The sequence below is a fragment of the Marmota flaviventris genome, chromosome 19, assembly GCF_047511675.1.
Source record: "Marmota flaviventris isolate mMarFla1 chromosome 19, mMarFla1.hap1, whole genome shotgun sequence".
Classification (NCBI taxonomy): domain Eukaryota; kingdom Metazoa; phylum Chordata; class Mammalia; order Rodentia; family Sciuridae; genus Marmota; species Marmota flaviventris.
The window spans coordinates 7,345,264-7,372,769 of NC_092516.1; the positions used below are offsets into that span (position 1 = coordinate 7,345,264).

The 27,506-nt window shown below is 59.9% G+C and overlaps 2 protein-coding genes across 11 annotated transcripts in view; one reads left to right on the forward strand and one right to left on the reverse strand.

Moving 5' to 3' along the window:
• Pkd1 (polycystin 1, transient receptor potential channel interacting) overlaps nucleotides 1-27,106 on the forward strand; it is a 41,662-nt gene extending 14,556 nt beyond the window's left edge. The window contains exons 2-46 of one of the 3 annotated variants that reach the window (XM_071605621.1): nucleotides 94-165; nucleotides 296-367; nucleotides 557-726; nucleotides 958-1,629; nucleotides 1,730-1,913; nucleotides 3,071-3,291; nucleotides 3,524-3,639; nucleotides 4,443-4,569; nucleotides 4,847-5,079; nucleotides 5,495-6,250; nucleotides 6,473-6,604; nucleotides 6,807-6,982; nucleotides 7,318-7,451; nucleotides 7,962-11,581; nucleotides 11,821-11,970; nucleotides 12,755-12,898; nucleotides 12,984-13,263; nucleotides 13,331-13,544; nucleotides 13,634-13,793; nucleotides 14,237-14,389; nucleotides 15,138-15,282; nucleotides 15,360-15,971; nucleotides 16,261-16,417; nucleotides 16,635-16,890; nucleotides 16,994-17,189; nucleotides 18,445-18,615; nucleotides 18,690-18,833; nucleotides 18,929-19,139; nucleotides 19,233-19,359; nucleotides 20,401-20,517; nucleotides 20,638-20,687; nucleotides 20,924-21,108; nucleotides 21,185-21,278; nucleotides 21,580-21,698; nucleotides 21,774-21,976; nucleotides 22,044-22,238; nucleotides 22,879-23,018; nucleotides 23,373-23,485; nucleotides 23,799-23,898; nucleotides 24,024-24,149; nucleotides 24,359-24,533; nucleotides 24,698-24,988; nucleotides 25,061-25,195; nucleotides 25,271-25,573; nucleotides 25,668-27,106. In XM_071605621.1, the coding sequence (XP_071461722.1) occupies nucleotides 94-165; nucleotides 296-367; nucleotides 557-726; nucleotides 958-1,629; nucleotides 1,730-1,913; nucleotides 3,071-3,291; nucleotides 3,524-3,639; nucleotides 4,443-4,569; nucleotides 4,847-5,079; nucleotides 5,495-6,250; nucleotides 6,473-6,604; nucleotides 6,807-6,982; nucleotides 7,318-7,451; nucleotides 7,962-11,581; nucleotides 11,821-11,970; nucleotides 12,755-12,898; nucleotides 12,984-13,263; nucleotides 13,331-13,544; nucleotides 13,634-13,793; nucleotides 14,237-14,389; nucleotides 15,138-15,282; nucleotides 15,360-15,971; nucleotides 16,261-16,417; nucleotides 16,635-16,890; nucleotides 16,994-17,189; nucleotides 18,445-18,615; nucleotides 18,690-18,833; nucleotides 18,929-19,139; nucleotides 19,233-19,359; nucleotides 20,401-20,517; nucleotides 20,638-20,687; nucleotides 20,924-21,108; nucleotides 21,185-21,278; nucleotides 21,580-21,698; nucleotides 21,774-21,976; nucleotides 22,044-22,238; nucleotides 22,879-23,018; nucleotides 23,373-23,485; nucleotides 23,799-23,898; nucleotides 24,024-24,149; nucleotides 24,359-24,533; nucleotides 24,698-24,988; nucleotides 25,061-25,195; nucleotides 25,271-25,573; nucleotides 25,668-26,129 (12,613 nt within the window). In that variant the 3' untranslated portion in view covers nucleotides 26,130-27,106. The remainder of the gene's footprint in view (nucleotides 1-93; nucleotides 166-295; nucleotides 368-556; nucleotides 727-957; nucleotides 1,630-1,729; nucleotides 1,914-3,070; nucleotides 3,292-3,523; nucleotides 3,640-4,442; nucleotides 4,570-4,846; nucleotides 5,080-5,494; nucleotides 6,251-6,472; nucleotides 6,605-6,806; nucleotides 6,983-7,317; nucleotides 7,452-7,961; nucleotides 11,582-11,820; nucleotides 11,971-12,754; nucleotides 12,899-12,983; nucleotides 13,264-13,330; nucleotides 13,545-13,633; nucleotides 13,794-14,236; nucleotides 14,390-15,137; nucleotides 15,283-15,359; nucleotides 15,972-16,260; nucleotides 16,418-16,634; nucleotides 16,891-16,993; nucleotides 17,190-18,444; nucleotides 18,616-18,689; nucleotides 18,834-18,928; nucleotides 19,140-19,232; nucleotides 19,360-20,400; nucleotides 20,518-20,637; nucleotides 20,688-20,923; nucleotides 21,109-21,184; nucleotides 21,279-21,579; nucleotides 21,699-21,773; nucleotides 21,977-22,043; nucleotides 22,239-22,878; nucleotides 23,019-23,372; nucleotides 23,486-23,798; nucleotides 23,899-24,023; nucleotides 24,150-24,358; nucleotides 24,534-24,697; nucleotides 24,989-25,060; nucleotides 25,196-25,270; nucleotides 25,574-25,667) is intronic. The other 2 variants (XM_071605622.1, XM_027940377.2) reach the window with 2 other exon arrangements.
• Nucleotides 27,098-27,506, reverse strand: part of Tsc2 (TSC complex subunit 2) — a 34,997-nt gene continuing 34,588 nt past the window's right edge. For all 8 annotated transcript variants that reach the window (XM_071605625.1, XM_027940382.3, XM_027940380.3 and 5 more), the window contains one exon: nucleotides 27,098-27,417. In XM_071605625.1, the coding sequence (XP_071461726.1) occupies nucleotides 27,247-27,417 (171 nt within the window). In that variant the 3' untranslated portion in view covers nucleotides 27,098-27,246. The remainder of the gene's footprint in view (nucleotides 27,418-27,506) is intronic.

Genomic DNA, 27,506 nt, shown 5'->3' on the forward strand with positions numbered 1-27,506 from the left:
CAACTGGAGTTGCAGGAAGCTCCTAGGGGTGGGACCAGATGGCCTTGTGGCCAGTCAAGGGCTCCTGCCTCACCCATGTGTTTTGCTCCTCAGCGACATCTCCCACAACCTGCTCCAGGCATTGGATGTCGAGCTCCTGGTGAACTTCTCAGCACTGGTGGAGCTGTGAGTCCCCGCCGGCTGTGCTCACCCCTCCTGCATGCTGGGGACTCCTCAGGGTGGACAGGTGGCTGCTGCCCATTGCCATCTGGTTACAGGGCTCCTGTCACTCTGCCTAATCTCTTCTTTCTTCCAGGGACATAAGCAACAACAGGATCTCTACGTTAGAAGAAGGAACATTTGCTAATTTATTTAATTTAACTGAAATGTGAGTTGATTTGTTCTGGTGCATGTTAGTAGTTAGACACTGGGCCCCCAATATCCCCTCTGCCCTTCTGACCTGACTCACCCCCCAAATTTGAGAGCAGACTCCAGGGGCAGTTTGCTCACCTGCTGCAGGCAATGGGAGCTGTTCTGCCCTCCTTGCCTGGTCCCCTCACCACCCGCTCCCCTGCAGAAACCTGAGCGGGAACCCATTTGAGTGTGACTGTGGTCTGGCGTGGCTGAGGCACTGGGTGGAGGAACAACATGTTCACGTGGTCCAGCCTGAGGCAGCCACGTGTGCTGGGCCTGGCCCCCTGGCTGGCCAGCCCCTCCTCAGCATGCCCCTGCTGGACAGCAGCTGTGGTGAGTGCAGGCAGGACACAAGGGCCCTGTCCTCCCTACTACCAGGACCCTGGCCAAGAAGGCCCAGGAAAAGGTGCATGTGGGGAGACAGTGCCTGGGCAGGGGTTCGGCAGGCCTCTCCAGGGAGGGTTTGGCTATGGGAGGTCTGGTCTGGGGTCTAGGGAGGTGCAGCAAGTTTGCAGCAATGGCAGGAGGAAGTGGCCCTGGGACCAGTGTGTCTGCCTGTTACAGGTGAGGACTATGTCGCCTGCCTCCCCGACAACAGCTCAGGCACTGTGGCAGTGGTGGCCTTCTCTGCTGCCCGCGAGGGCCCACTGGCACCTGAGTCCTGCAGTGCCTTCTGCTTCTCAGCCGGACACAGCCTTGCGGCCCTCTTGGAACAGGGCCAGTGCCTATGTGGGGCAGCCCAGGCCCGCAACACCTCTGCAGCCTGCCAGTCCCTGTGCTCCAGTCCTCTGCCACTCCCCACCCCCAACTGCAGGGTCCCCACCCTCCTCCAACATATCTTCCCAGCTTCCCCAGGGGCCACCCTGGTGGTGCCCCATGGACCCCTGGCCTCTGGCCAGCCAGCAGCCTTTCACATTATTGCCCCTCTGCCTATTAGCTCCACATGCTGGGACTTTGGTGACGGCTCCCCTAAGGTGGATGTGGCTGGTGCCGCCACCACCCACCGCTACGTGTTACCTGGGTACTATAATGTGACTGCTGTGCTGGCCTTGGGGTCTGGCTCGGCTCTGCTGAGTACAAAGGTACAAGTGGAGGTGGCCCCTGCTGCCCTGAAGCTCATGTGCCCATCCTCTGTGCTCAGTGATGAGAGCCTTCATTTTAGCATCCGGAACCGTGGAGGCTCAGCCCTACAGGCCACCTATAGCATCCTGGCCCTGGGTGAGGAGCCCAGCCGAGGTAGGTGTTTTCTATGCTGGGCCTGGGTCACCCCTGCTGTCTCTTTCTTCCCATCCTTTGGCACATGTTGATGCCCTGTTCTCTGCCCATCGTCCCCCAGTGGTGCACCCGCTCTGCCCCTCGGACACAGAGGTCTTCCCTGGCAATGGGCACTGCTACCGCCTGGTGGCAGAGAAGATGCCCTGGCTGCAGGCGCAGGAGCAGTGCCGGGCCTGGGCTGGGGCTGCCCTGGCTATGGTGGACAGTCCTGCCATTCAGCACTTCCTGGTCTCTCAGGTTACCAGGTGCCTGTACCCATTCCCCAGGAAGGCCATAATGCAGTGTGGGCAGGGGATTTGGAGTGTCGGGGTATAGGCAGAGCCCAGGCCTGAAGCAGTTCAGAAGAAAGAGGTGGGGGTGGCAGGAAGGGCCCTGTCTTGCCCCCCAGAGATGGATGGTGGTAAGGGAGTGGATTTCATAAACACTGTGGGACCCGGGACCAGGACCCCAGTCTCTCCAGCCCTGCAGGGCAAGACACTGAATCCTCCCAAGAGGGCTGGTTTTGGGGCTTCCATAGAGACTATGCTTTCTGCTTCTCATACCTCTCTGCTTGTTTCTCTCCTGGGAAGGGTCAGGGCCATCATGTGCTGCCCCCAGGGAGAGCATGCTGGGCTCCTGTGCCCTCCTCAGTCTTGTGGGGACGTGTACCTCCCAGTCACAGTGGGCCAGGCCCTTATTCTGCAGCTCACGTCTGCCATGGCTGGAGTAGGGGTGAGGCCAGACCCCACCTCTCCTAGGGATCCACCTGCTGGACAGCGGGAGGGCTCCTGTTATGTCAATGGCTATACTCTGCATGTCTCAGAGTTCAGAAGGGAATATAGAGCCCACAGTGGTCACAGCCTTTCTCCAAGGTTATCTGGCTAATGGGCATCAGCATCAGCTCTTGATGCTGGGGCTGTAGCACGACTCCCAGTTGGTGTGCCCTCTGATGCTCGTGTGTGTGTAGTCGTGTGTGAGTATATCCTGCTGCACTGGCTTCCCTCTGCCCAAGTCTGGATGTGCGTCTACAGACCTGCCTTCAGGAGGGGCTCCCTGCCTTAGCTGATCCCTCAGGTGGCAGCTCACTTTGGGTCTGATGTGAGACTGTCTTTGTCCCCAAATGCTGTACCTGGGTCTTCCCTGCAGAGCAAGGTGTGGGGTGGCTCATGGCCCTCAGTCGGGTCTGAGGTGGAGCTCTGTGAGGGGCCCTCACTTGTGCCCACTGGCCCCATGGACATGGACACTGGGTAGATGCTCTGCTGCTGTGGGCCTAGGCCTTGCTTGCCTGGTCACATCTGGAGCCTCAGTTTCACGTGTGAGAAATGAGATGGTGATAGGACCCTGCTAGCACTGTGAGGAGCATGCCCCAGTGGGAGAATGGGGCGCCCTCTCAGTGCCCGCCTTCTCTGCCATCTGCCTGCAGGAGCCTGGATGTGTGGATTGGTTTCTCAGCTGTGGAGGGGGCAGAGGTTGGCCCGGCCTCTCAGGGTGAAGCCTTCAGCCTTGAGAGCTGCCAGAACTGGCTGCCTGGGGAGCCGCACCCAGCCACTGCCGAGCACTGTGTGCGCCTGGGACCTGCAGGACAGTGCAACACTGACCTGTGCTCAGCTCCACACAGCTACGTCTGTGAGCTGCGGCCTGGAGGTGCGCAGGATGCTGGGGCACGACTGGGGCTGCCCTCCCATGGTTGCTCCTGGGTGCTGGGTGTGTGCTGGTGTGCTGAGCACCTGCTGCTGTGCCTGGGCTGAGGCAAACATGGAGGGAATGGGGGAGGAGCTGCTGGGTGGCTCAGACCCAGGTGGCCCCACCCTGGATGTCCCTCCAGCTGTCCCCTTGGCCTGGCACCAGCACCTCATTGTATACTTGCCATTCCCAGGCCCCGTGTGGGATGCTGAGAACTTCCTCATGGGAGTGCCTGGTGGGGGCCTGCAGGGACCTCTGAGTCTGCTGGCACAGCAGGAAGTCCTCTTAGCCCCCCAGCAGCCTGTGGAGGTAGGTCAGCCTTTCTGCATTCTAGAACCCCTCTGCATCTCGGGGGTATTGCCTGAACCTGTTTTGTGTCTCTAAAAAAAAAAACACTAAACAAGTTGGCTTTGTGAGGGCCTTCCTAAAGTGGTTTGTGCCCAGCATAGACAGTTGGAGATCTGTGGGGTGCAGAGATGAAAGGCGCCTGATTCCTTGGTCTGGGAGAACTCTGAGCACCTGCTGGCCCTGCTCTGAGTGAATGTTTTTACATTATATTGTTTTGTTCACTTATTTGCAATACTTGGGATTGAACCCAGGAAGTACTTCTACCACTGAGCTTTTCTTATTTAGAGACAAGGTCTCACCAACTTTTGATCTTCCTGCCTCAGTTTCCCCATAGCTGGGATTACAGACGTGGCCACCTTGCCCTGCTAGGTGAATGATTTTTTTTTAATCAGAATTTTTTAAATATTTTATTTTTTAGTTGTAGTTGGACACAATACCTTTTATTTTTTATGTGGTGCTGAGGATTGAACCCAGTGCCTCACATGGGCTGGGTGAGCGCTCTACCACTGAGCCACAGCCCCAGCTCAAGGGTGATGGATTTTTAAGACCATGCTAGGGACCCTGCTGCTCACAGATGGTTTTGACCTTATTTTTCTTCCCAGTGGCATAAAATGAGGTCTGTGCAGGACCATCTAATGGCTTCCTCTGTGGGAGGATGATAGGACCATCCAATAGCTTCCTTCTCTTCACCCTGGTGGTTCTGGGTTCGTGGAGTCCAGACCCCAGGGTCAGTCTTTGGCACTGAGGTGCCCCCTGCCCTGCAGGTCATGGTGTTCCCTGGCCTGAGCCTGAGCCGTGAAGCCTTCCTCACTGGAGCTGAGTTTGAGACCCAGGAGCTCCGGAGGCCTGCCCAGCTGCGGCTGCAGGTGTACCGGCCCTCAGGAGCAGCAGGTGGGGCTTAATGATGGTGGTGGGGCTGGGGAGCTCAGGCCCTCTCTGAGCACTCAGGTTTGCTGGCCCCAGCCCTTGGGTGGACAGAGAGCAGGGCTGGAGACTTCTGCATGTGTCTAAGGGCAGGTTGGGGGAGGGGCTCTCTGGGTTGAGGTCTGACCCAGGTCAGTGGCAAGTGGCTTTGTGGCAGTGGGCCAGTGGTAGTGGTAGGGGACACTGGCTGGCTAGGTCAGGTAGGTGGGTGGGATGTCCTCCAACGCCTCTCATCTACTTGCAGGGCCCCTGGAAAATAGCAGTGAGCCTGACAACAGGACTGATCTGGTCCCCAAGTATATGCTGGAGGGACATTGGTGCCCTGAAGCCAATGTCTGCATGCCTCTGGATGCCTCCTGCCATGATTGGGCCTGTGCTAATGGATCCCTGTCAGGTCCCAGGCTTCCAAAGGCTACCTACACACTATGGAGGGAGTTGTTCTTCTCCGTGCCTGCAGGTCCCCCCACACAGTACTCGGTATGTGTCCCTGTTCAGGTCTCTCTGCCTTTGACCAGCTGCCTAAGCTGCCTTCCCCTCAGCTGCCCATCACACTTGAGTATGGATTCCTCTGCACCTGCCTGTGTCCCCCCATGAGGGTCTTTGCCCTTGCTGTGTCTTCTGAGGAGGACTCCTACCTGCTCATGGTGACCAGCTTCTTCCCATCCTTCAAGTCCTTTGAGGAGGGTCTTTCTATGGGGCAGTCCACCCCTGCTGCATTCCCATGCAAGTCCCCTTTGTCTCTGCTGCCCTGTTTGTCCTTGCTATGAGATCCTGGGGTGCAGGACTCCTGGAAGCATAGTTGACAGTGCTAAGGTGCCCTGTTGGGAGCCCTGCCTGATGCCCTGGCCCAGTGTTCCCTGTGGGCTCTCACACAGCCCTGCTTCCTCCCTAGGTCACTCTCTGCGACCAGGATGTGCCTGTGCTCCCTGGTGACCTCATTGGTTTACAGCATGATGCTGGCCCAGGTGCCTTCCTACACTGTCCCCCAGTGCCCAGACGCCCTGGCCTCGAGACCCTGTATCTTTCCACCAATGCCTCTGACTGGCTGGCCCACCTGCCTACTCAGCTGGAGGGTACTCGAGCTGGTCCTGCCTGTGTTTTGCAACTGTTCTCAGCCACAGAGCGGCTCACCCCACTGCTGGGCCTAAGGCCAAACCCTGGGTTACAACATCCTGGGCACTATGAGGTCTGGGCCACAGTGGGCAACAGTGTCTCTAGGCACAACTTGTCCTGTAGCTTTGACGTGATCTCTCCTGTGACTGGGCTGCGGGTCATCCACCCTGCCCCCCATGATGGCCACCTCTATGTGCCAGCCAATGGCTCGGTCTTGGTGCTTCAGCTGGACTCTGGTGCCAATGCCACAGCTGTAGCTCGCTGGCCTGGGGGCAGCGTCAGTGCACCCTTTGAGGATGCCTGCCCTGATGTGGCCGATACCCTTGAGCCCAGCTGTACCCGAGAGACCAATGACACCCTGTTTTCAGTGCTGGTGCTGCCTGGGCTCAGTGCTGGGGAGCATGTGCTGGAGCTTGTGGCTCAGAACGGTCCCAGCCGGGCCAACCTCAGCCTGAGGGTGACAGCGGAGGAGCCCATCCGTGGCCTCCGAGCCATGCCCAGCCCCGAGGCCCGTGTGCTGCAGGGCGTCCTAGTGGTGAGTGTGGCCTATGACACCCCCCCACCCAGACAAGGGTGCACATAGAGGAAGGCCCCCTCCCCGGGCGGAAGCCACTCAGTGTCCATTAGGGACCGTGGTGGTTCATCATCTTGGTCTCCAGCAGGTCCTTCTGGGGAACACAAATGGGGGCTGAGAGGGAGTCAGTCCCAGGGTAGGGCAGGGGTCACAGCTTTTGGTGACGCCATGTTCCTCCCACAGCGATACAGCCCTGTGGTGGAGGCTGGCTCAGATGTGGTCTTCCGGTGGACCATCGATGATAAGCAGTCCCTGACTTTCCACAACGTTGTCTTCAACGTCATCTACCAGAGCGCCGCCATCTTCAAGCTCTCAGTAGGTGGGGGTGGGTGGAGGGGGACTCAAGTCATAGGGTGTCTGGGTGCTCACCTTTGCCTTCTGTTCTGCTCTGTCTTGCCACCCTGTGAGGACCCCGCCATGGCTGTGGGTGAGTGTGGGGGGGTCGCTGAGTCAGGGCTGAGGGCCTTTCGCCTGTGGGTCTGTGTATATTGTCACTCACTGATGCCTGTCTCCACAGCTAACAGCCTCCAACCACGTCAGCAATGTCACTGTGAACTACAACGTCACAGTGGAGCGCATGAACAGGATGCGGGGCCTGCGGGTGTCTGCAGTGCCGACTGTGCTGCCCCCCAACACCACCCTGGTGCTGGTGGCGAGTGTGCTGGTGGACTCCGCTGTGGAGGTGGCCTTCCTGTGAGTGCTTCTGGGCCTAGTGGAGGCCACAGCCCTGGGGTCAGTGCCTGGGAGCGCTGGGGCCGGGTTCTTACCCAGGACCTAGTTTTGCCTGGGCACCCTGAGTAGGGTTGCTGTCTTGAGCCTTCTTCCTCCTTTTGGGATGCTGGTACATAGGACCTGTGAGGGTTGCCTGGGAGGGGTGAGAGACTTATGAAGCAGAGTGCTGGGGTACCTTGAATGAAGGTGCCAGGAAGGAACCACTGTAGGGGAAGTGTGTACCCACACTGTGCAAGTGGCTGGCCCTGCCCACCTGCCTCTCTGGCCCACTTACTGTCAGCTTACTCCCCTGACAGGTGGACCTTTGGGGATGGGGAGCAGATTCTTGGTCAGTTCAAGCCTCCATACGATGAGTCCTTCCAGGTTCCAGACCCTACAGTGGCACAGGTGCTTGTGGAACACGGTGCCACGCACTCCTATGCCATCCCAGGTAAGGGTGGGGCCGCTGCCCCACTGACCTTGGCTTCGGGCAGACCCTCTCAGGGATGACACTCCCAGGGACCATCCCCATCACCCCACCCTGATCCTGCCTGGGTTGATGGCTTGGGGACCTCACGGGGGTGAAGGAGGGGTGGGTGACCCCTGAGGCAGCCCTGATTTGAATTTGCCAGAAATGGGACCCTCTTGTTCCCTGCTCTCAGTCTTCTCTTGGGATCAAGAGCCCCATGCAGCAGTGCCCCCAGTGGCGTGTGGCGCAGGCTGCACTCCCTCCCTTCCTTGTGCTCCTGCTCATCTCTGCGGTTGTGCCAGGAGGTGCCCTTTTCTTCCTACCCTCATTGCTGCCTCATGGAGCTGGGTCCCACGTGCAACCTGTTGTGGGGCCCCTCCAGTTGGCCCAAGGGCACAGCGGTTTACATCTTGAGGAGGGTTGTGCGTGTGGTACCAGGACTGGGTAGGGAAGTCCTGTGAGCAGGAGGTCCCACTCAGGTCTGTTCTACAGGGGAGTACAACCTGACAGTGCTCGTGTCCAACACCTTTGAGAACCTAACGCAGGTGGTATCTGTGAGCGTGCGTGACGCGCTGCCCACCACGGCCATTGGCATGAGCAGCAGCACCCTGGTGGCCGGCCAGCCTGGTACCTTCTACCCGCACCCTCTGCCCTCCCCTGGTGGTGTCCTGTATGTGTGGGACTTTGGGGACGGCTCCCCTGTCCTGATGCAGAGCCAGCCAGTGGTCAGCCACACTTACATGGCAACAGGCACCTACCACATCTGCCTGGAGGCCAACAACACGGTGAGCAGGGTGGTGGCGCAGGCAGAGGTCCACGTCTTCCAGGAGCTGCGCGGCCTGAGTGTGCACCTGAGCCCGGCTGTAGAGCAAGGCACCCCTGTGGTCGTCAGCGCCGCTGTGGAGATGGGTGACAACATCACGTGGACATTTGACATGGGGGATGGCACAGTGTTGACAGGCCCTGAGGCCACGGTGCAGCATGTGTATCTGCAGGCACAGAACATGACAGTGACCGTGGCAGCAGCCAGCCCTGTGGGTCACTTGAGCCAAAGCCTGCCTGTGCAGGTCTTTGTCTTAGAGGTGCTATGCATAGAGCCCATGGCCTGCCTCCCCACACAGCCCGAGGCCCAGCTGACAGCCCATGTTACCGGGGACCCTGCTCGCTATCTCTTTGACTGGACCTTTGGAGATGGCTCTTCTAATGTGACCATCCAGGGGCGCCCGACGGTGACACACAACTTCACTCGTAGTGGCACATTTCCCCTGGTGCTGGTCCTGTCGAGCCACGTGAACAAGGCACATTACTTCACCAGTGTCTGTGTGGAGCCTGAGGTGGACAATGTCACCCTGCAGCCTGAGAGGCAGTTTGTGCAGCTTGGGGACGAAGCCCAGCTGGTAGCCTCTGCTTGGCCCCCATTCCCCTACCGTTACACCTGGGACTTTGGCATTGAAGACAATGCCCAGGTCCGTATTGGGGGCCCTGAGATGACATTCACCTACAGAGATGTGGGCTCCTACTTGGTGACGGTCACTGTGTACAATAATGTCTCTGCTGCCAATGACTCAGCTCTCGTGGAGGTACAGGAGCCTGTAGTGGTCACTGGCATCAAAGTGAACAGCTCCCGTGTGTTAGAGCTGCAGCAGCCCTACCTGTTCTCCACCGTGGGCCACGGGCGCCCTGCCACCTCCCTGTGGGAGCTGGGGGATGGCAGGCAGCTTGAGGGCCCCGAGGTCACCCATATCTATAACAACACAGGTCACTTCACTGTCAGGGTGGCCAGCTGGAATGAGGTGAGCCGTAGCGAGGCCCAGCTCAATGTCACAGTAAAACGGCGCGTGCGGGGGCTCAGCGTCAATGCCAGCCGCACAGTTGTGCCTCTGAACGGCAGCGTGAGCTTCAGCACCTTGCTGGAGTCAGGCAGCGATGTGTGCTATTCCTGGGTGCTCTGTGACCGCTGCACGCCCATCCCCGGGGGCCCCACCATCTCTTACACCTTCCGCTCGGTGGGCACCTTCAACATCATTGTCACAGCTGAGAATGAGGTGGGCACTGCCCAAGACAGCATCTTCATCTATGTCCTGCAGCTCATCGAGGGGCTGCAGATAGCAGGTGGAGGGGGCAGCTGCTGCTTCCCCACCAACCACACGCTGCAGCTGCATGCCATGATCAGGGATGGCACCAACATCTCCTACAGCTGGGTCGCCCAGCGGGATGGCAGCCCAGCCCTGACGGGCAGTGGTAAGAGCTTCTCACTCATTGCACTCGAAGCCAGCACCTACCACATCCAGCTGCGGGCTACCAACATGCTGGGCAGTGCCTGGGCCAACCGCACTGTGGACTTTATGGAGCCTGTGGGGTGGCTGGCTGTGGCCGCCTCCCCCAACCCAGCTGCTGTCAACACGAACGTCACCCTCAGTGCCAGGCTGACTGGTGGCAGCAACGTCATTTACACATGGACTCTAGAGGAAGAGCTGAGCTGGGAGACCTTGGAGCCGTCTGTCATCCTTGCCTTTCCCATAGCCGGCCTGCACCCGGTCAGGGTCACAGCTGGGAACCAGCTGGGCTTGGCCAATGCCACCATTGAGGTGATTGTGCAGGTGCCTGTGAGTGGCCTCAGCATCAGGGCTGGTGAACTGGGCAGCTTTGTGGCAGTCAGCTCCACTGTGTCCTTCTGGGGGCAGCTAGCCACAGGCACCAACGTAAGCTGGTGCTGGACTGTGCCAGGTGGCAGTGAGCATAGCCCACACGTTGCTGTGAGCTTCCCAGATGCTGGTGCCTTCTCCATCCGGCTGAATGCCTCCAATGCGGTCAGCTGGGCTGTGGCTGAGCACAGCCTCACAGTGCAGGAGCCTGTTGTGGGCCTGGCTCTGTGGGCCAGTAGCAAGGTGGTGCCACCTGGGCAGCTGGTCCACTTTCAGGTCCTGTTGTCCGCTGGTTCAGATGTTACCTTCCACTTGCAGGTTAGTGGGGCCACCCCTGAGATTCTCCCCAGGCCCCGTTTTTCCCACCGTTTCTCCCAGGCTGGAGACCACGTGGTGAGTGTGCAGGCTGAGAACCACGTGAGCCGGGCCCAGGCGCAGGTGCGCATCTTGGTGCTGGAGGCTGTTGGTGGGCTGCAGGTGCCCAACTGCTGCGAGCCAGGCATGGCCACGGGCACTGAGAAGAACTTCACAGCCCGGGTGCAGCGGGGCTCCCGAGTTGCCTACGCCTGGTACTTCTCCTTGCAGAAGGTTCAGGGTGACTCGCTGGTCATTCTGTCAGGCCGTGATGTCACCTATACCCCTGTTGCAGCGGGGCTGCTGGAGATCCAGGTGCGTGCTTTCAATGAGCTGGGCGGCGTGAACATGACACTCTCTGTGGAGGTGCAGGATGTCATCCAGCACGTGGAGCTGAGGAGTGGCCGCTGCTTTGCCAGCCGCTCAGCCCGATTTGAGGCTGCCACAAGCCCGAGCCCCCGGCGAGTGGCCTACCACTGGGACTTTGGGGATGGGGATCCAGTGCAGGACACAGAGGAGCCCTGGGCTGACCATTCCTACCTGCAGCCTGGGGACTACCGAGTACAGGTGAATGCTTCCAACCTGGTGAGCTTCTTTGTGGCACAGGCCACGGTGACTGTCCAGGTTCTGGCCTGCAGGGAGCCCGAGGTGGATGTGGCCCTGCCCCTGCAGGTGCTGATGCGGCGCTCCCAACGGAACTACCTGGAGGCCCACGTTGACCTACGGGACTGTGTCACCTACCAGACTGAGTACCGATGGGAGGTATACCGCACCACCAGCTGCCAGCGGCTGGGGCGTGTAGCACAAGTGGCCCTGCCTGGTGTGGACATGAGCCGGCCCCAGCTGGTGGTGCCACGGCTGGCACTTCCTGTGGGCCACTATTGCTTCGTGTTTGTGGTGTCATTTGGGGACACGCCGTTGGCACGGAGCATTCAGGCCAATGTGACTGTGGCTGCTGAACGCCTGGTGCCCATCATTGAAGGTGGCTCCTACCGTGTGTGGTCAGATACGCAGGACCTCGTGCTGGATGGGAGCAAGTCCTACGATCCCAATCTGGAGGATGGTGACCAGACATCACTAAACTTCCTCTGGGCCTGTGTGGCCTCAACTCAGGTCAGCCACACGGCGGTACATCCTCTCTGCCCCTCAGACTTGTGCTATGTCCAGGGAATGCCCAGCACTCCACATGGTCTTGGACTGGGCCTTGGTTCCTGCATGGGACCAAGGAGGGGACCAGCTCTTGCCCTCATAGTTCCCTGCCCTGGACTGGCCAGGAAAGCCCCAAGCCCTATCTGCATTGAGGCTGGATGGGGGTCTCATACCTCACTGTCTCCCTCATTTGTGGGCTGCAGAGTGAGGCCAGTGGGTGTCTGCTGAACCTTGGGCCCCGTGGGAGCAGCGTAGTAACCATCCCTCGGGAGCGCCTGGTGGCCGGTGTGCAGTACACCTTCAGTCTCACAGTGTGGAAGGCGGGCCGGAAGGAGGAGGCTGCAAGCCAGACGGTGGGTGATGCCCCTGTCCCAGTGGACCGAGCCTAGACAGTGTCCTAACAGTGCCCAGCTCTACTCCCCTTTCTTTCAAGGGCTTGATAGTAAATATCCCCCTTTGACATGGCCTTCCTCCAAACCAGGGTGCAGCTCCCCGTGAGATCTTAAGGGCCATGCAAGCTCTGGTGTGCTGTAGACAATGGCTCTGTGCCAGCTGGTGCAAAAAGCAGACAGTGAGAAACTGGTCTGCCTCCTGCTGCAGAGGCAGTCACTGTACCCAGGGTGTACATGTCTTTGCTTCTGGATGGAAGGGGCCAGTTCTTGCCTTCGTAGCCTTCTGCCCTGGCCAGGAAAGTTAGGACCACAGTGCAGGTGGTGGCCACTCTGTGGGGCAGGTCCTGCCAGTGGGGTGTGCTGGGGCATCCTGGGGAGATGTCTCCCCACCACCAGGCCTTCTCAATTGGCCTGCCTAGGAGACACTCCTACCCAGAAAAGTTATCTCCAGAAGAGGGCATACCAGGCAGGTAGGCTGGCTGGGTTGTCTTACCAGGCCCTGCCCAGGGCAGTAGAAGCACAGCATTCTGTGGACTGCTCAACGCCTTGGTTTGTTCACTCCAGTTGTGTCACCTGCCAGTCTTAGCAAGCCCCTGGGCTGCAGGCAAGCCCCACTGGCTTCTTGCTCCTTAGTGGACTAACCCCTCCCAGGACTGGGAAATGGAAAGCCCCCATCTCTGCGCTTTCCTTAGTTTGGACCTGAGACATCTCAGGTGACTGCCCCCCCCCCCCGCCCCCGCTCCAGGTATCCATCCGGAGCGGCCGGGTGCCCATTGTGTCTCTGGAGTGCGTGTCCTGCAAGGCGCAGGCGGTGTACGAAGTGAGCCGCAGCTCCTACATATACCTGGAGGGCCGCTGCGAAAACTGTAGCAGCGGCTCCAAGCGAGGGGTGAGCAGCGGAGGCAGGGCGGTGGGCGGGGCTGTCGGTGGCTCTGGCCCTGTTCTCACCCGGACTTCTTCGCTGCGTCCTGCAGCGCTGGGCCGCACGCACCTTCAGCAACAAGACGCTGGTGCTGGACGAGACGACCACGTCCACGGGCAGCTCTGGCATGCGACTGGTAGTTCGGCGGGGCGTGCTGCGCGACGGTGAGGGCTACATCTTCACGCTCAGCGTGCTGGGCAGCTCGGGCGAAGAAGAGGGCTGTGCCTCCATCCGCCTCTCACCCAACCGCCCGCCGCTTGGGGGCTCCTGCCGACTCTTCCCACTGGAGGCCGTGCGCGCGCTCACCACCAAGGTGCACTTCGAGTGCGCTGGTGAGTGCGGGCCTGGGGGCGGTCCGCGGGCCGGCAAGGGACCTTGCTGACGCTGTGCACCCTGCAGGCTGGCGCGATGCGGAGGATGCCGGTGCCCCACTGGTGTACGCCCTGCTACTGCGGCGCTGTCGCCAGGGCCACTGCGAGGAGTTCTGCGTCTATAAGGGCAGCCTCTCAGCCTATGCCGCTGTGTTGCCACCTGGCTTCCGGCCTCACTTTGAAGTCGACTTGGCTGTGGTAGTGCAGGATCAGCTGGGCGCCGCAGTGGTTGCCCTCAACAGGTGAGCTGGACCCAGGGGGTGGGGTGGCGGGGGGAGTGGGGGGAAATGTGGTGAATGTCACTGGCTCATGGCTCACCTCTGCCCTGTAGGTCTCTGGCCATTGTCCTTCCAGAGCCCAATAGCAGCTCTGTGGGCCTCACCCCCTGGCTGCACAGCCTGACCTCCATTGTGCTACCTGGGTTACTGAGGCAAGCTGACCCCCAGCACGTCATTGAGTACTCGCTGGCCCTCATCACTGTGCTCAATGAGGTCAGTGGGGTGGGCCAACAGGGATCCCCCAGCACCTGCTCTATGGGGCCAGAACTCGTGACATCCTCACAAAGGTCTCATCTTTGGACCCTCAACTAGCTAAATCCCAGATGTCCTTGAGAGAGAGGGTGTGTGTGTGGGTGTGTAGTACTGGGAGTTGAACTCATGGCCTGTGCACTTTAGGCAATCCTCTACCACTGAACTCTATCTCCAGCCCCCTAAAATCCTCGAAACCATAGTGTCTACTTTCAGCAGCCAGTACATGCCAGACCTTCCCCATTGTCAGGTCCAGCCGAGCCTGCAGGGTGTCCTGCACATGCCCTGTTCTGCCCTTGAGGAGACAACTCTGGGCTTTGAGTCCCTGACTCACAGTAGCCAGTGCAGAGCCATGTGTGACTGGGTACCTGCCCACTGATAGCCCCTGTGCTCCCCACCCATTCCAGTATGAGCAGGCCCCAGACATGGCAGCCGAACCCCACCATGAACGGCAGCTGCGAGCCCAGGTGCGCAAGAACATCACAGAGACCCTGGTGTCCCTTCGCGTTAACACTGTGGATGACATCCAGCAGATCACTGCTGCGCTGGCCCAGTGCATGGTAGGGTAGCCAGGAGCAGTGTGCCCTCCAAACACCCAGGCCCTGTGGTAGCATTAGCTGTGCATACTGGATCTCCAGCCTAGGAGCTCCTTTCCTGGCTTGTGCCAGTCCTCTGCTGCTGCTGCCCAGCATAAGTGCACAGTGTTCCCTTGATGGTCCTGTCGGGTGGCCCAGAAAGAAAGAATAGTCCACGTATAGGGAGGGGCTGGCACAAAGTTTCTCCTTTGTGCCTTCCTCCTGGGACTGTGGTCACACCCCACTTACTTAGCCCATCTGATGTGGTGTCTACCCATAGGTGTTCATTGCCCCAAGTCTAGACTCGTGAGCAGGGCAGGGGACATCTGCCAGGGTGGGGAGGGGATGGCTCCAGAGGCTGGAGAGTAGGGTCAAGTCCTCAAGAGTATAGGGCAGCAGAGCGCTTTCTGGATGGAGGCTGCCCTGTTATGGCCTGTATGGCTGGACCAGAGCCTCAGCATCTGCCTTACTTTTAGTTGTGTGAAAAGACACTCTGAGTGGCTGGTAGGGCCACATTACGTGGGTCCCAGGAGGAGCCTGGATGTTCCCCAGGGGTGGGAGGGTCCATAGAATCACACGCAGCAGGGAGGGTCTCGGCGCTTCAGGCCTGGGCAGGTGCTGCAGCTTGAGCCAGGGCACCTGGAGGCAGGCTGCCTGCACGCTGGCACGTGTGGGCGGGCAGCCTGCTGAGTGTGGGCAGAGTGGGCCTGGACTCTGCCTGGCCTCCACGCAGGTGTCCAGCAGAGAGCTCGTGTGCCGCTCCTGTCTGAAGACAACGCTGCACAAGTTGGAGGGGATGATGCGCATCCTGCAGGCAGAGACCACCGAGGGCACTGTGACCCCCACCACCATCGCAGACAGCATCCTCAACATCACAGGTGTGGGCAAGGGCCTCCCCTCCCCCAGCCTCCAGCAGTCTGCGCCGGGGTCCCCAACCTCCTGTGCCCATCTGCAGGTGACCTCATCCACCTGGCCAGCTCAGAGGCACAGGGCCTCCAGCCCTCAGAGCTGGGGGCTGAGCCGCCCTCACTGATGGTGGCGTCCAAGGCCTACAACCTCTCCTCGGCTCTCATGCGCATCCTCATGCGTTCCCGCGTGCTCAACGAGGAGCCACTGACCCTGGTGGGCGAGGAGATTGTGGCCCAGGGCAAGCGCTCAGATCCACTGAGCCTGCTGTGTTACGGCAACACCTTGGGTCCTGGCTGCCATTTCTCCATCCCGGAGGCCTTCAGCGCGGCCTTGTCCAACCTCAGTGACGTGGTGCAGCTCATCTTCATTGTAGACTCCAATCCCTTCCCATTTGGCTACATCAGCAACTACACTGTCTCCACCAAGGTGGTCTCCATGGCCTTCCAGACACAGACTGGTGCCCAAATCCCCATCGAACGGCTGGCCACAGAGCGCGCCATCACAGTGAAGGTGCCTAACAACTCGGACCAGAGTCCCTGTGCCCCTGCAGGCTCTGCCATCGTCCAGCCCCAAACCTCAGTCAGTGTTGTGGTTACCCCAGACAGCAGCAGCCCTGAGGCGGGGCTGCACCTGCAGGTCACCTACGTGGTACTCAGCGGTGAGTATCATGGGCAGCATGTGGCCCAGCTTCCCTTCCTCCTAGCCTTGTCCCTGGGGAAGAGACACTGTCAAGCTTGTGGCTGCAGTTCAGGTCTGCCTCCTGCTATGTGGGGCCTGCTTGAAGGGCATTTGGGGCAATGGAGGAGCACAGGCTGCTCCAATGTGGAGGCTTCTGCAGCCCTATGCTCAGATGGACTCTCAGGCCCTGTGGCAGTAGGCCTCAGAGGGTGTCCCAGGGTGGGCAGGCTTCCTGGATGGGCATCCAGTGCCATGCACACTACCCCCAGAGCGCCACTTGTCTGAGGAGCCCGAGCCCTACCTGGCAGTCTACCTGCACTCGGCGCCTCAACCCAATGAACACAACTGCTCAGCCAGGAGGAGGGTCAGCCTGGAGGTGCTCCGGGGTGCTGACCACAGGCCCTACACCTTCTTCATCGCCCCGGGGTGAGCACCTTCTATTGGAGAGAATGGGTCTTGGAGTGGGCTGGGGCAGGACGGACATGGTTTGGTCTGTATTGGCCAAGGGCACGTGGGCTCTCCAAGAATCAGTGGCAGCAGAAGGCTGGGTGGCTGGCCAGGCCCAGCATCTGAGGCAAGAACATTCCAGGCCTGGATCCTGGAACCCAGTGGAGTCTGGCTGTGATACCTGCCCTGTCCTTAGCAGGACCCGAGACCCAGGCGGGAGTTACTACCTGAACCTAACCAACCACTTCCACTGGTCAGCGCTGGAGGTGTCCGTGGGCCTGTACACCTCCCTGTGCCAGTACTTCAGCGAGGAGGAGATGATGTGGAGGACCGAGGGGCTCGTGCCCCTGGAGGAAACCTCACCCCACCAGGCTGTCTGCCTCACCCGCCACCTGACTGCCTTTGGCGCCAGCCTCTCTGTGCCCCCCAGTCGTGTCCAGTTCACTTTTCCTGTGAGTGGCCCATTCCTTGGTCTCTGCAGGGTGAGAGGGCTGAGTGGACTCCAGCTCTATCCTTGGGGAGGCCTGTGAATGGCTGGTGGCTCTGTCTTCCCAGGAGCCAGCCAGTGGCGTGAACTCCATTGTTCTGCTGACCTGCACTGTGTGCTTGCTGACCTACGTGGTCATGGCTGTGATCCTGCGCAAGCTGGACCAGCTGGATGTTGGCCGGGCCCGCATCATCCCTTTCTGTGGGAGGGGAGGCCACTTCAAGTATGAAATCCTGGTCAAGACCGGCTGGGGCCGAGGCGCAGGTGAGGGGGGACAACAGTGGATGGGAATCTGGGACTTGCCCGCTCTGGGCCCCAGCTGCCATCCCAGGCTCTGGCAGCTTCTGCAGTGATCATGGTGATGGGTGTCCTGCAGGTGTTCAGGCTCCCGAGTGCTGCGCAGCGGGCTGGCTCGTGGAGGCTTGAGGTGACCTCACAGACCCTGGTCATCCTTCGTAGGACAGTTGTGGGTAGTCCTTGCTCTGCAGTGTGGGGCTGCAAGCGTGGGCTCAGGCAGACAGCGAACATGAGCTCAGCCACCAATGAAGGTTGTTCTGTGACCTTTGAAATTTCTTTCAAAACACACGCAGTAGGTTCACCAGTGTGAACTCCACATGTGTCAGGACACACAGGGAAACGCGTGTGTTCTTAGCACACGACTTGACGCGAGCTCCAGTGCTTGTTGCGTCATGCAAGCCTTCTGCCTCGTGTGCCTCGGGAGTGAGCCCTTCTGTGCCTGGCGAGTGTCACACTTGAGGCCTGCCGACTTCCAGCGTTTCCCTTCTCCTGGTGTTTGGTACTTTGCAGTGTCTCCCTGCATTCCTTGGGAGGTTTCCTCAGTCCCTGAACTGCTGGGACAGCCACCTCCTCTGACCACCTCCCTTACCTGGGGGAGTCGGTCTGGCACTGGTCGCCTGTCGAGTGTTGGATAGGGCAGCACAGCCTCCTTCCGGCCACCCCTGCAGCAGCTCCGATGTCCTTTGATTTGAATTTCAATGTTACCATTTTTCTTTCTTTATTTTTTTTTCTTCTGGGTGCTGAGGATTGAACCCAGGACCTCATGCATGCTGGGCATACCCCTACCACCCAGATAGACACCTGTGGCCTGCCATTTTTCATTTTTTAGCTGTATTCTCACTGGTGTTGTCTAATTCTCTCTTTGATTATCCATTTTTCAGAACTCACATGAGTTAGCCAGGTGCAGTGGCACATGCCTGTAATTCCAGTGGTTCGGGAGGCTGAGGCAGGAGGATCGAGAGTTCAAAGGCAGTCTCAGCAACTTAGTGAGGCCCTGAGCAACTCAATGACACACTGTCTCTAAATAAAATACAAGAAAGGGCTGGGATGTGACTCAGTGGTACAGCCCTCGCCTAGTATGTGCAAAGCCTTGGGTTTAATCCTCGGTGCCACCGAAAAACAGCACAACTGCAGAACAGGGGCTCCCGTGCTTGCGACTGGATAACTTGCCTGGTTCCGTATGCAGTGGGCAGCAGACCCAGCTCACCTTTCCCATCCCCAGGTACCACAGCCCATGTGGGCATCATGCTGTATGGGGCAGATAGTCGGAGTGGCCACCGGCACCTGGATGGGGACAGAGCCTTCCACCGCAACAGCCTGGACATCTTCCAGATCGCCACCCCGCACAGCCTGGGCGACGTGTGGAAAATCAGAGTGTGGCACGACAACAAAGGTCTGGGGCGGTGCTGCCGTGCCCTGTCCCCACTAGCACCCCGCAGCCTTCACCTCATCCCGTCCCTTCCACAGGGCTCAGCCCCGCCTGGTTCCTGCAGCACATCATTGTCAGGGACCTGCAGAATGGCCGCAGCACCTTCTTCCTGGTCAACGACTGGCTATCTGTGGAGACGGAGTCCAACGGGGGCCTGGTGGAGAAGGAAGTGCTGGCTGCAGGTGAGGCTGCCAGCCGCAGGTGAAGATGCTGCTGCCGCGGGCGGGGCTGGGGCTGGGGCTGGGGGTTTTCTGCAGCCTGCTGTGTCTCCTCCCAGGTGAGGCGGCCCTGTGGCGGTTCCAGCGCCTGCTTGTAGCCGAGCTGCAGCGGGGTTTCTTTGACAAGCACATCTGGCTTTCCATGTGGGACCGGCCACCTCGGAGCCGCTTCACTCGTGTCCAGAGGGCCACCTGCTGTGTCCTTCTCTTCTGCCTTTTCCTGGGTGCTAATGCTGTGTGGTATGGGGTCGTGGGAGATGCCACCTACAGGTGGGTGCCTATGGGTCAGGATGGTTTCCCTCGCCCAGTGCCTTGGGCCCACTGCCCATCCTAACCCAGCCTGGGTTTTCTCTCCTGCCACAGTGTGGGGCCTATGTCCAGTCTGATCCCACCCAGTGCTGACACAGTTGCTATTGGCTTGGTGTCCAGCGTTGTCGTCTACCCTGTCTACCTGGCCATTCTGTTCCTCTTCCGGATGACCCGGAGCAAGGTGGGCTGGGGCCGGGGCTCAGAGCTCCAGGGTAGAGCGTGAACCCCTTTGTTGGGCTGAGAACTATGCTGCCCAATGCAGTGACCAAAGGGGAAAAAAATCAGAGAACCAAAAGCCAATTCTTTGTAAAGGTCAACAAAATAGACAAAATCTTAGCTACACTGACCAAAAAGAAGAAGACAGAGAAGACTCACATTGCCACATCATGAATGAAAGGGGACGTTGTCATGCACCTCATGGAAATTGATAGGACAGACACGGAACACCATGAGTCCTACCTGCCCCAGGCAGAGAAGAGCAGGGGACCTACCGCAGAACTGGAGGCACTGCCAGAGCAGCCCCGAGAAGTAGGTGGAGCATCACAGTGAGTGAGGAAGCCAAAGTGGCATCCACAAAGAAAAGCCAGGCCAGATGGCTTCATGGGTGAATTCTCCTGCACAGTTAAAGATTAAATAGTCATACCAGTGCTTTTCAAACTCCTCTAACAAGAGGAAGGGACACTTCCTAACTTTTCCATGAGGCCAGCACTGTCTTAGCACCACAGCCAGACAAGGAGATCACAAGGAAAGAAAAGTGCTGCACCGTCCTTTACAGAGGCACACCCCTGCTCCTCAGCAGTGCCGTGCACACGGAGCCTGCAGCACCAACGAGGGGCAATGTGGCCAAGGCATTTGCCCCAGGGCTCGAGGACAGTGCTATAAGCAAAAGCAAAGCTTTTTTTTTTTTTTTTTTTTTTTTAGTGTGGTGCTAAATATCGAACCCAGGGCCTTGCATATGCGAGGCAAGCACTCTACCACTGAGCTACCTGCCAAACCCCAAAGATTCATTTCTTTAGTTGTACTAGTCATATTTCAAGGGCTTAAGAGTGACATGTAGCTGGAGTCTACAGTGACAGTGTAGGTCTGGAACATGCCTCTCATTCTAGAACATTCTTGCACAATACTAGTCTGGACCATCATATCTGCTCAGGAGATGGCTTATCTTGCTCCCCTGAGCAGGGCCAGAGCTGGCTCCTGCTGACCACCTGTGGTCTCCTTGCAGGTGGCTGGGGGCCTGAGCCCCACCCCCACAGGACCTCAGGCTCTGGATGTGGACAGCTGCCTGGACTCCTCTGTGCTGGACAGCTCTTTTCTCACCTTTGCAGGCCTCCGTGCTGAGGTGAGACTCCTGCAGGGGTCGTGGCACTGCAGGGGTTGTGGCAGGTGGAGGCCCTGCCTGAGCTGGGGTCCTGCTGCCTCAGGCGCCTGCACTCTAAGGCGTCTGTGTACTTGTCAACAGGCCTTGGCTGGGCAAATGAAGGGCGACTTGTTTTTGGATGATTCTAAAAGGTAGGGCTGCCTAGAGGAACGGTGAGCCTTGGCCTAGGCCGGCTGTGCCTGTCTGTGTGCCCTCGTCCAGCATGTGTGGTCTCTGGCGTTGTCATGTTGTCCCCACAGGTCTGCTCAGGTTACCCTTGCCCCTGTGCTCAGTGCCTGCGTAGCTGTGTGTGTGACTGGGCTTGGTTCAAGTAGATGCAGAGGTGTGTCCCCTGCCTGAACCCTTGCTGATCCGTGTCACCCCACAGCCTAGTGTGCTGGCCGTCCAGTGAAGGCACACTCAGTTGGCCAGACCTGCTCAGTGACCCATCCATCATGGGCAGCACCCTGCAGCGCCTGGCTCGGGGCCAACTGGGCCATGGACTGGGCCCAGAGGAGGATGGCCTCTCTCTGGTCAGCCACTCCTCACCTTCCAAATACTTCTCAGCCTCAGGTGAGCCAGGGTGGGAAGGAGGGAAGGCCTGAACCCTGGGTGTCCAACCCTGCCTGATGTGTCCTGCTTCCTTTAGATGAAGACCTGATCCGCCGGGTCCTGGCTGAAGGGGCCGGCAGCCTGGCTCCTGCCCAAGATGCCCATGTAGAGTCAGACCTGCTCACTGGCCTGTGAGTGCTCGTTCCTGAGGGAGAGGTCATTCTCAGATGGGTCTGGTTGGGGCAGTGGGAGCTCAGACCAACTAGCCCTGCTTCCTGTCTCGGAGGGATGAGGGGTTCCCTAGGATGTGCTGGGAAGTGGGTGTGTAAGCAGGAAGCAAGGGGAGAGTGGCCATGGTATCTCTGAGCTCCCAGCACCACACCCACCTGACTTAGGAGAGGCTTGGGAACTGCCCAGCAGATGAGTGTGGGCCACGGCAGTGCCCCTGCCTGGGGGGTGTGCAGAGTCCATGGTTCTTGCCCTGTGCCTCAGGCCCAGTGCTCCAGGGGAGAAGACGGAAGTACTGACACTACAGAGGCTGGGAAAGAAGCAGCCACCCAGCCCGGGCCTGACTGGGCAACAGCCCCCATTGGCAGGGCTCTCCAGGACAGGTGCGCTCATAGGTCAGATACCCCTTCCATACCCTCCCTCTGGGCGTGCAGTCACACAGCTATCTCTGTCCTCAGGACTAGCGGAGGGTCTGCGGAAGCACCTGCTGCCTACATGGTGTGCCTCCCTGGCCCACGGGCTCAGCCTGCTCTTGGTGGCTGTGGCTGTGGGGGTCTCAGGGTGGGTCGGTGCCAGCTTCCCCCCAAATGTGAGCGTCATGTGGCTCCTCTCGAGCAGCTCCAGCTTCCTGGCCTCCTTCCTCGGCTGGGAGCCACTTAAGGTGAGTGGGTTGGATGGGGTGGGGCCGCCGGCCTCTTGCTGGCTGGCTGATGCCACCCGCACCTCAGGTCCTGTTGGAAGCCCTCTACTTCTCACTGGTGGCCAAGCGGCTGCACCCAGATGAAGACGACACCTTGGTGGAGAGTCCAGCTGTGACCCCTGTGAGCGAGCGAGTGCCCCGGGTGCGCCCCCCCCATGGCTTTGCACTCTTCCTGGCGAAGGAGGAAGCCCGCAAGGTCAAGAGGCTGCATGGCATGCTGAGGGTGAGCTCGGGCCTCAGCAGCAGCACCTGCTCTCCATCCCCCTACTCCTAGTTCCTGGCCAGCACATGCATGTCCCCCTTTCTTGACCACAGAATGCCCTCTGGTGGGCATTTGAAGTGCTGCAGCTCCTGCCTTGACTCCTCACCCCTTAAACCGACCAGCCCCACTCCATGCTGCTGGGCATCCCAAATCCCTGCTCCCATTCATTTTTTTTTTTTTTTTGGTGGGTCATGGGGTGTACCAGGGATTGAACCCAGGGGCACTTAGCCACTGAGCCATGTCTGAGCACCTTATTTTTTATTTTGAAACAGGGTTTCACTAAGTTGCTTAGGGTCTCGCTAAGTTCCTGAGGCTGGCCTCGAATTTGAGATCCTCCTGCCTTAGCTTCCCAAGAACTGGCATTCCAGGTGTGGGCCACCATGCCTGGCTCCCACTTGGCTTTATAGGGCCCTGGGCGCAGTAGCCTTGTTCTTCAGTTGCTTGTGTGTCTGCCTCCAGGAGAGGCCCTGGTGGGGCATTTGTGCTGCTCCTTAATGCCAGATACCCTGGCCAGGGATGGTTTGCTGACCAGCAATCCTAAACCCCTGCCCTGATGCTGTGGCCTGGGATCCACTCACAGCAACACTATCCCTGTCCCCAGAGCCTCTTGGTGTACATGCTTTTCCTGCTGGTGACGCTGCTGGCCAATTATGGAGACGTCTCGTGCCACGGCCATGCCTACCGTCTGCAGAATGCCATCAAGCAGGAGCTGGATAGCCGGGCTTTCTTGGCCATCACTCGGTAGGGACACCCCAGGACACACACTTGTCTGTTGGGCCAGGGTGACACTCATGCCCACCAAGACCAACTTTGATCTTGCTTAGATCAGCCCAGCCCCTTGAGGACATTTGGAAATATCTAGGTACATGTTGGTTGTGAGCAATGAAAGAGGTGCGACCAGTGTCCAGTGGGCAGAGACCAGGGAGACTGCTACGCATGCCACAGTGCACAGCACAGCCCTAGGACAGACAAGGCACCATGCTCTAGCCTTTTCCTCTCATGCTGCAGCTATAGAGCTTTCTGGGACTCTGGCCAAGTGGAACAGGGAAGCCACTGGCTGGAGTGTGTGACTCTGTCTTCTTCCACTGATGGCAGGTCTGATGAGTTCTGGCCGTGGATGTCCCATGTGCTGCTGCCCTACGTCCACGGGAACCAGTCCAGCCCCGAGCTGGGGCCCCCGCGGTTGCGGCAAGTGCGGCTGCAAGAAGGTGAGGCAGGTGGAGCTGTCCGCACTTACCCTTGCTCCTTCCATACAGCTGTGGCTGCCATATTTCAGCTGCACAGCTTAGCTGTGTGATGTTCACCCTCATCCTGACTCAGCTTCCTTTCTGTAAAACAAGAGAGGACAATATCTACCTCCTGGGTTTCTGGGAAGGTTCTGGGAGGTCAGGCAGCGTAGGAGCTTAACCCAGCTGGTAGAGCAGTGACCTTGCCTGTTTGGGGTGTGACCGCGACCTGGGCTCCTCTGCATTCTAGCACTCTGCCCAGACTCTCTGGGCTCAGGAGTGCCCATGTGCTCAGCCGCAGGAGGCTTCAGCACCAGTGACCATGGCATTGGCTGGCAGAGTGGAGCCCACAACGACTCTGAGTCCTGGACCTACTCTGCTCCTGACATGCTGGGGTGAGCAGAGCCAGGGCCCTGGGGCCCCTGCAGGTGGGAGGGGGCCTTTAGAGGAACCCCTCGCCAGCCGCTGGCTCCCAGGTGCCTGCAGGCTGGGATGGCTCCAATACTGGTCCTCCCCACAGTGCCTGGTACTGGGGATACTGTGCCGTGTACGACAGCGGCGGCTACGTGCAGGAGCTGGGCCTGAGTCTTGAGGAGAGCCGTGCGAGGCTGGGCTTCCTGCAGCTGCACAACTGGCTGGACAGCAGGTGGGCACTGCCTGTCCCAGCAGGTGCTTCCCCTGCAGGCCTCTGAGTCTCCCTCCCAGCCAGCTCTCCGTGGCTTTGTCACTAGTCTTCCTGGGAGGCCTCCTCACTGGCCAAATGCAATGACCACCCCCACCATCCTGCGTCGCGCCCCCTGCCCTCATCAGGCCCTCTCTGCATGACCTATCCCACCGACCGTGCCCTCCGTGCAGGAGCCGTGCAGTGTTCGTGGAGCTGACGCGCTACAGCCCAGCTGTGGGGCTGCATGCCGCCGTCACGCTGCGCCTCGAGTTCCCCACCGCTGGCCGCGCCCTGGCGGCCCTCAGCATCCGCCCATTTGCACTGCGGCGCCTCAGTTCCGGACTGTCACTGCCTCTGCTCACCTCGGTAGGCAGCTCGCTGGCAGGGCTGGGCCTGGCCCCTCTACCTGAGGGGTGGGGTCTCCTCAGTCCCGGCCCGCCCCTCCCTTCCCAGCCGGCCCCTCCCCTGCAGGCTCCTCCCCGCAGGCCACTCCCCTGCAGGCCCATGACCTCGCCTGCGGCCACCCACAGGTGTGCCTGCTGCTGTTCGCAATGTACTTCTCAGTAGCGGAGGTGCGCACCTGGCGCAGACAGGGCTGTCTTCGTCTAGTGCGGCCTGGGGCCTGGGCACGGTGGCTGCTGGTGGCGCTGACCGCATCCACGGCGCTGGTGCGCCTGGCCCAGCTGGGTGCCGCTGACCGCCAGTGGGCCCGCTTTGTGAGCGGTCGCCCGCGCCACTTCACAAGCTTCGACCAAGTCGCACAGCTGAGTGCCATTGCCAGAGGCCTGGCCGCCTCGCTGCTCTTCCTGCTCTTGGTCAAGGTGAGGACAGGACAGGCAGGCACGGGGCTGGGCACAGACCCAGCGCCGCAGGCTGACGCCCCCCACCTGCAGGCCGCGCAGCAGCTACGGTTCGTTCGACAGTGGTCAGTTTTTGGTAAGACGCTCTGCCGCGCCCTGCCGGAGCTTGCAGGAGCCACCTTAGGACTGGTTGTGCTCGGTGTGGCCTATGCCCAGCTGGCTGTTCTGGTAGGTGACTGTGCTAGGGACCCTCCGGGAGGGCTTTGGCCTGGCCACCCCCTCACTGGTGTTGCTTCCCCACAGCTGGTCTCCTGCATGGACTCCCTCCTGAACGCGGCCCGGACACTCCTAGTGCTGTGCCCAGGGTCCCGGGGCCCCATCCTGTGTCCCGCTGATTCTTGGACCCTGTCCCCGTTGCTGTGTGTGGGGCTCTGGGGTCTGCGGCTGTGGGGCGCCCTGAGGCTGGGCGCGGTTCTCCTGCACTGGCGCTATCATGCCCTGCGGGGAGAGCTGTACCGCCCAGCCTGGGAGCCTCAGGACTACGAGATGGTAGAGCTGTTTTTGCGCAGGCTGCGCCTCTGGATGGGCTTCAGTAAGGTCAAAGAGGTGGGTACGGCCCAGTGGGGGGGAGAGGGACGCACCCTGGGCCCCGCGAGCCCAGGGTGCAGCCGGACTGACCGAGCCCCTGTGCCGCCCCCAGTTCCGCCACAAGGTTCGCTTTGAAGGAATGGAACCACTGCCCTCCCGCTCATCCCGGGGCTCCAAGTCCTCCCCTGGCGCACCCCCACCCAGCGCTGGCTCCAGTGCCTCACACCCCTCCACTGCCTCCAGCCAGCAGGACGGGCTGAGTGTGGGCCTGGGCCACCCGGGGCCACGGGGGGAGTCTGAGCCAGAGCCCTCCCGCCTCCTTGCTGTGTTTGAGGCCCTGCTGACCCAGTTTGACCGCCTCAACCAGGCCACGGAGGACGTCTACCAGCTGGAGCAGCAGCTGCAGAGCCTGCGAGGCCACAGGAGCAGCAGGACTCCCACCTCACCATCCCCCAGCACCAGGCCACTCCTGCCCAGCCACCCTGCTCAGCCAGGTCGGGGTATGGACCTGGCCGTAGGACGCAGCAGGCCATGCCTGTGGGCTAAAAACAAGGTCCACCCTAGCAGTCCTTAGCCCCAGGGAATCTGGGCCATGCCCCTTCTTTGGGGGCAGGGCCTGTGGCTTTGCTCTGGCCCCTTGGAGCCAGGGTGGACACCGCTCAGTATTATCTTCTGCCACCCTCAGGGTTTCGGGTCGGGCAGAACAGCTACACGCAGGTTTCCCAGGGAGCAGGCGGGTGGGTCTGCCTGTCTCTGGGCTTCAGCACTTTAAAGAGGCTGTGACCAGCCAGGACCCAGGGCCCCTCCCCAGCTCCCTGCAGGAACAGCAGCATTGGACCAGCGAGAACCTGGCTCTGAGTCGCTAACTTATTTCCCCCAGTCCTCAGGTACAGCGGGCTGTGCCCGGCCCACCCCTGGGCAGCCATATCCCCCTCGCTAAGGATCCAGGCTTTCAGGAGAGTTGAGCTGCACCTCCTGTGGTCCGCCCCTAAGTTATTACCTCTCCTTTCCGCCCCCACAGCGCACTCACCTCCAGTGCCCCGCCCCCCGTCATGTGTCTACCATTAGTAATTTATACAGGGTTAAAATGTGTGTGTTTTTCTATGTCACTATTTTTCACTAGGGCTGATGGACCTGGTGGTTGAAGCTAGGCCCTGTGGCTGGGTCAGAGTCTGGGGCACAGCTGCCCCGGACCACCGCACCCTTTGTTTCACTCCCCTGCCTAGGGCCTGGTGGTGACAAGGCAGCACCCAGCCTGCCGGTGTCCGGTCTAGGCAAGGGCAGGAGTGAAGGGTGACAGGCAGGCAGGGGAAAGGACCCTCCTGGGGCTGGCTCCCAGGACTGGGGAGGTGAGCGTGTGACAGTGTGAGTGTGTGAGGTGGAGGTCTGGGTGTGAGCACCAGGGCTCCACTGATGTGGGAGGGGCTGTCCCCAAGAGACCCAGGATCTGAGCATGCTCACTTCTGGGGCCACAGCTGCAGGTATAGCCTCAATCCTGCCCCCAACCCCACAAAACGGACAAAGTCAAATAAAGGAGCTGTCTGACTGCTACCTGCACCTGAGTCTGAGCGCCGGGGACACATGGCCAATTTATTTTCATGTATACAGAACACTGTCCATCATCCTGTGGGGGGACAAGGAGGAGGTGGCCACAAGCCTGGCCACAGCAAGCCCTGGGCACATGCTCGGCCTCACACAAACTCAGTGAAGTCGTCCACTGAGGAGATGAGGCGCTTCCGCTGGCCTGCCTCACAGGTGGCTGTGGCCTCAGCTGGGGCCTGAGCCTGGGCTCTGGGGTGGGCTGTGGACTGCATCTGTAGCAGAGGCAGGCTGGGGTTCGAGTAGTGGGCTTCCTCACGGATCTGAGGGGGAAAGAGGGCCTTGGCAGCAAGCCCAGGAGGGGTGGCACACACTTTGCCCAACCCTTGTCAGCACATCTCTGAGGGAACCT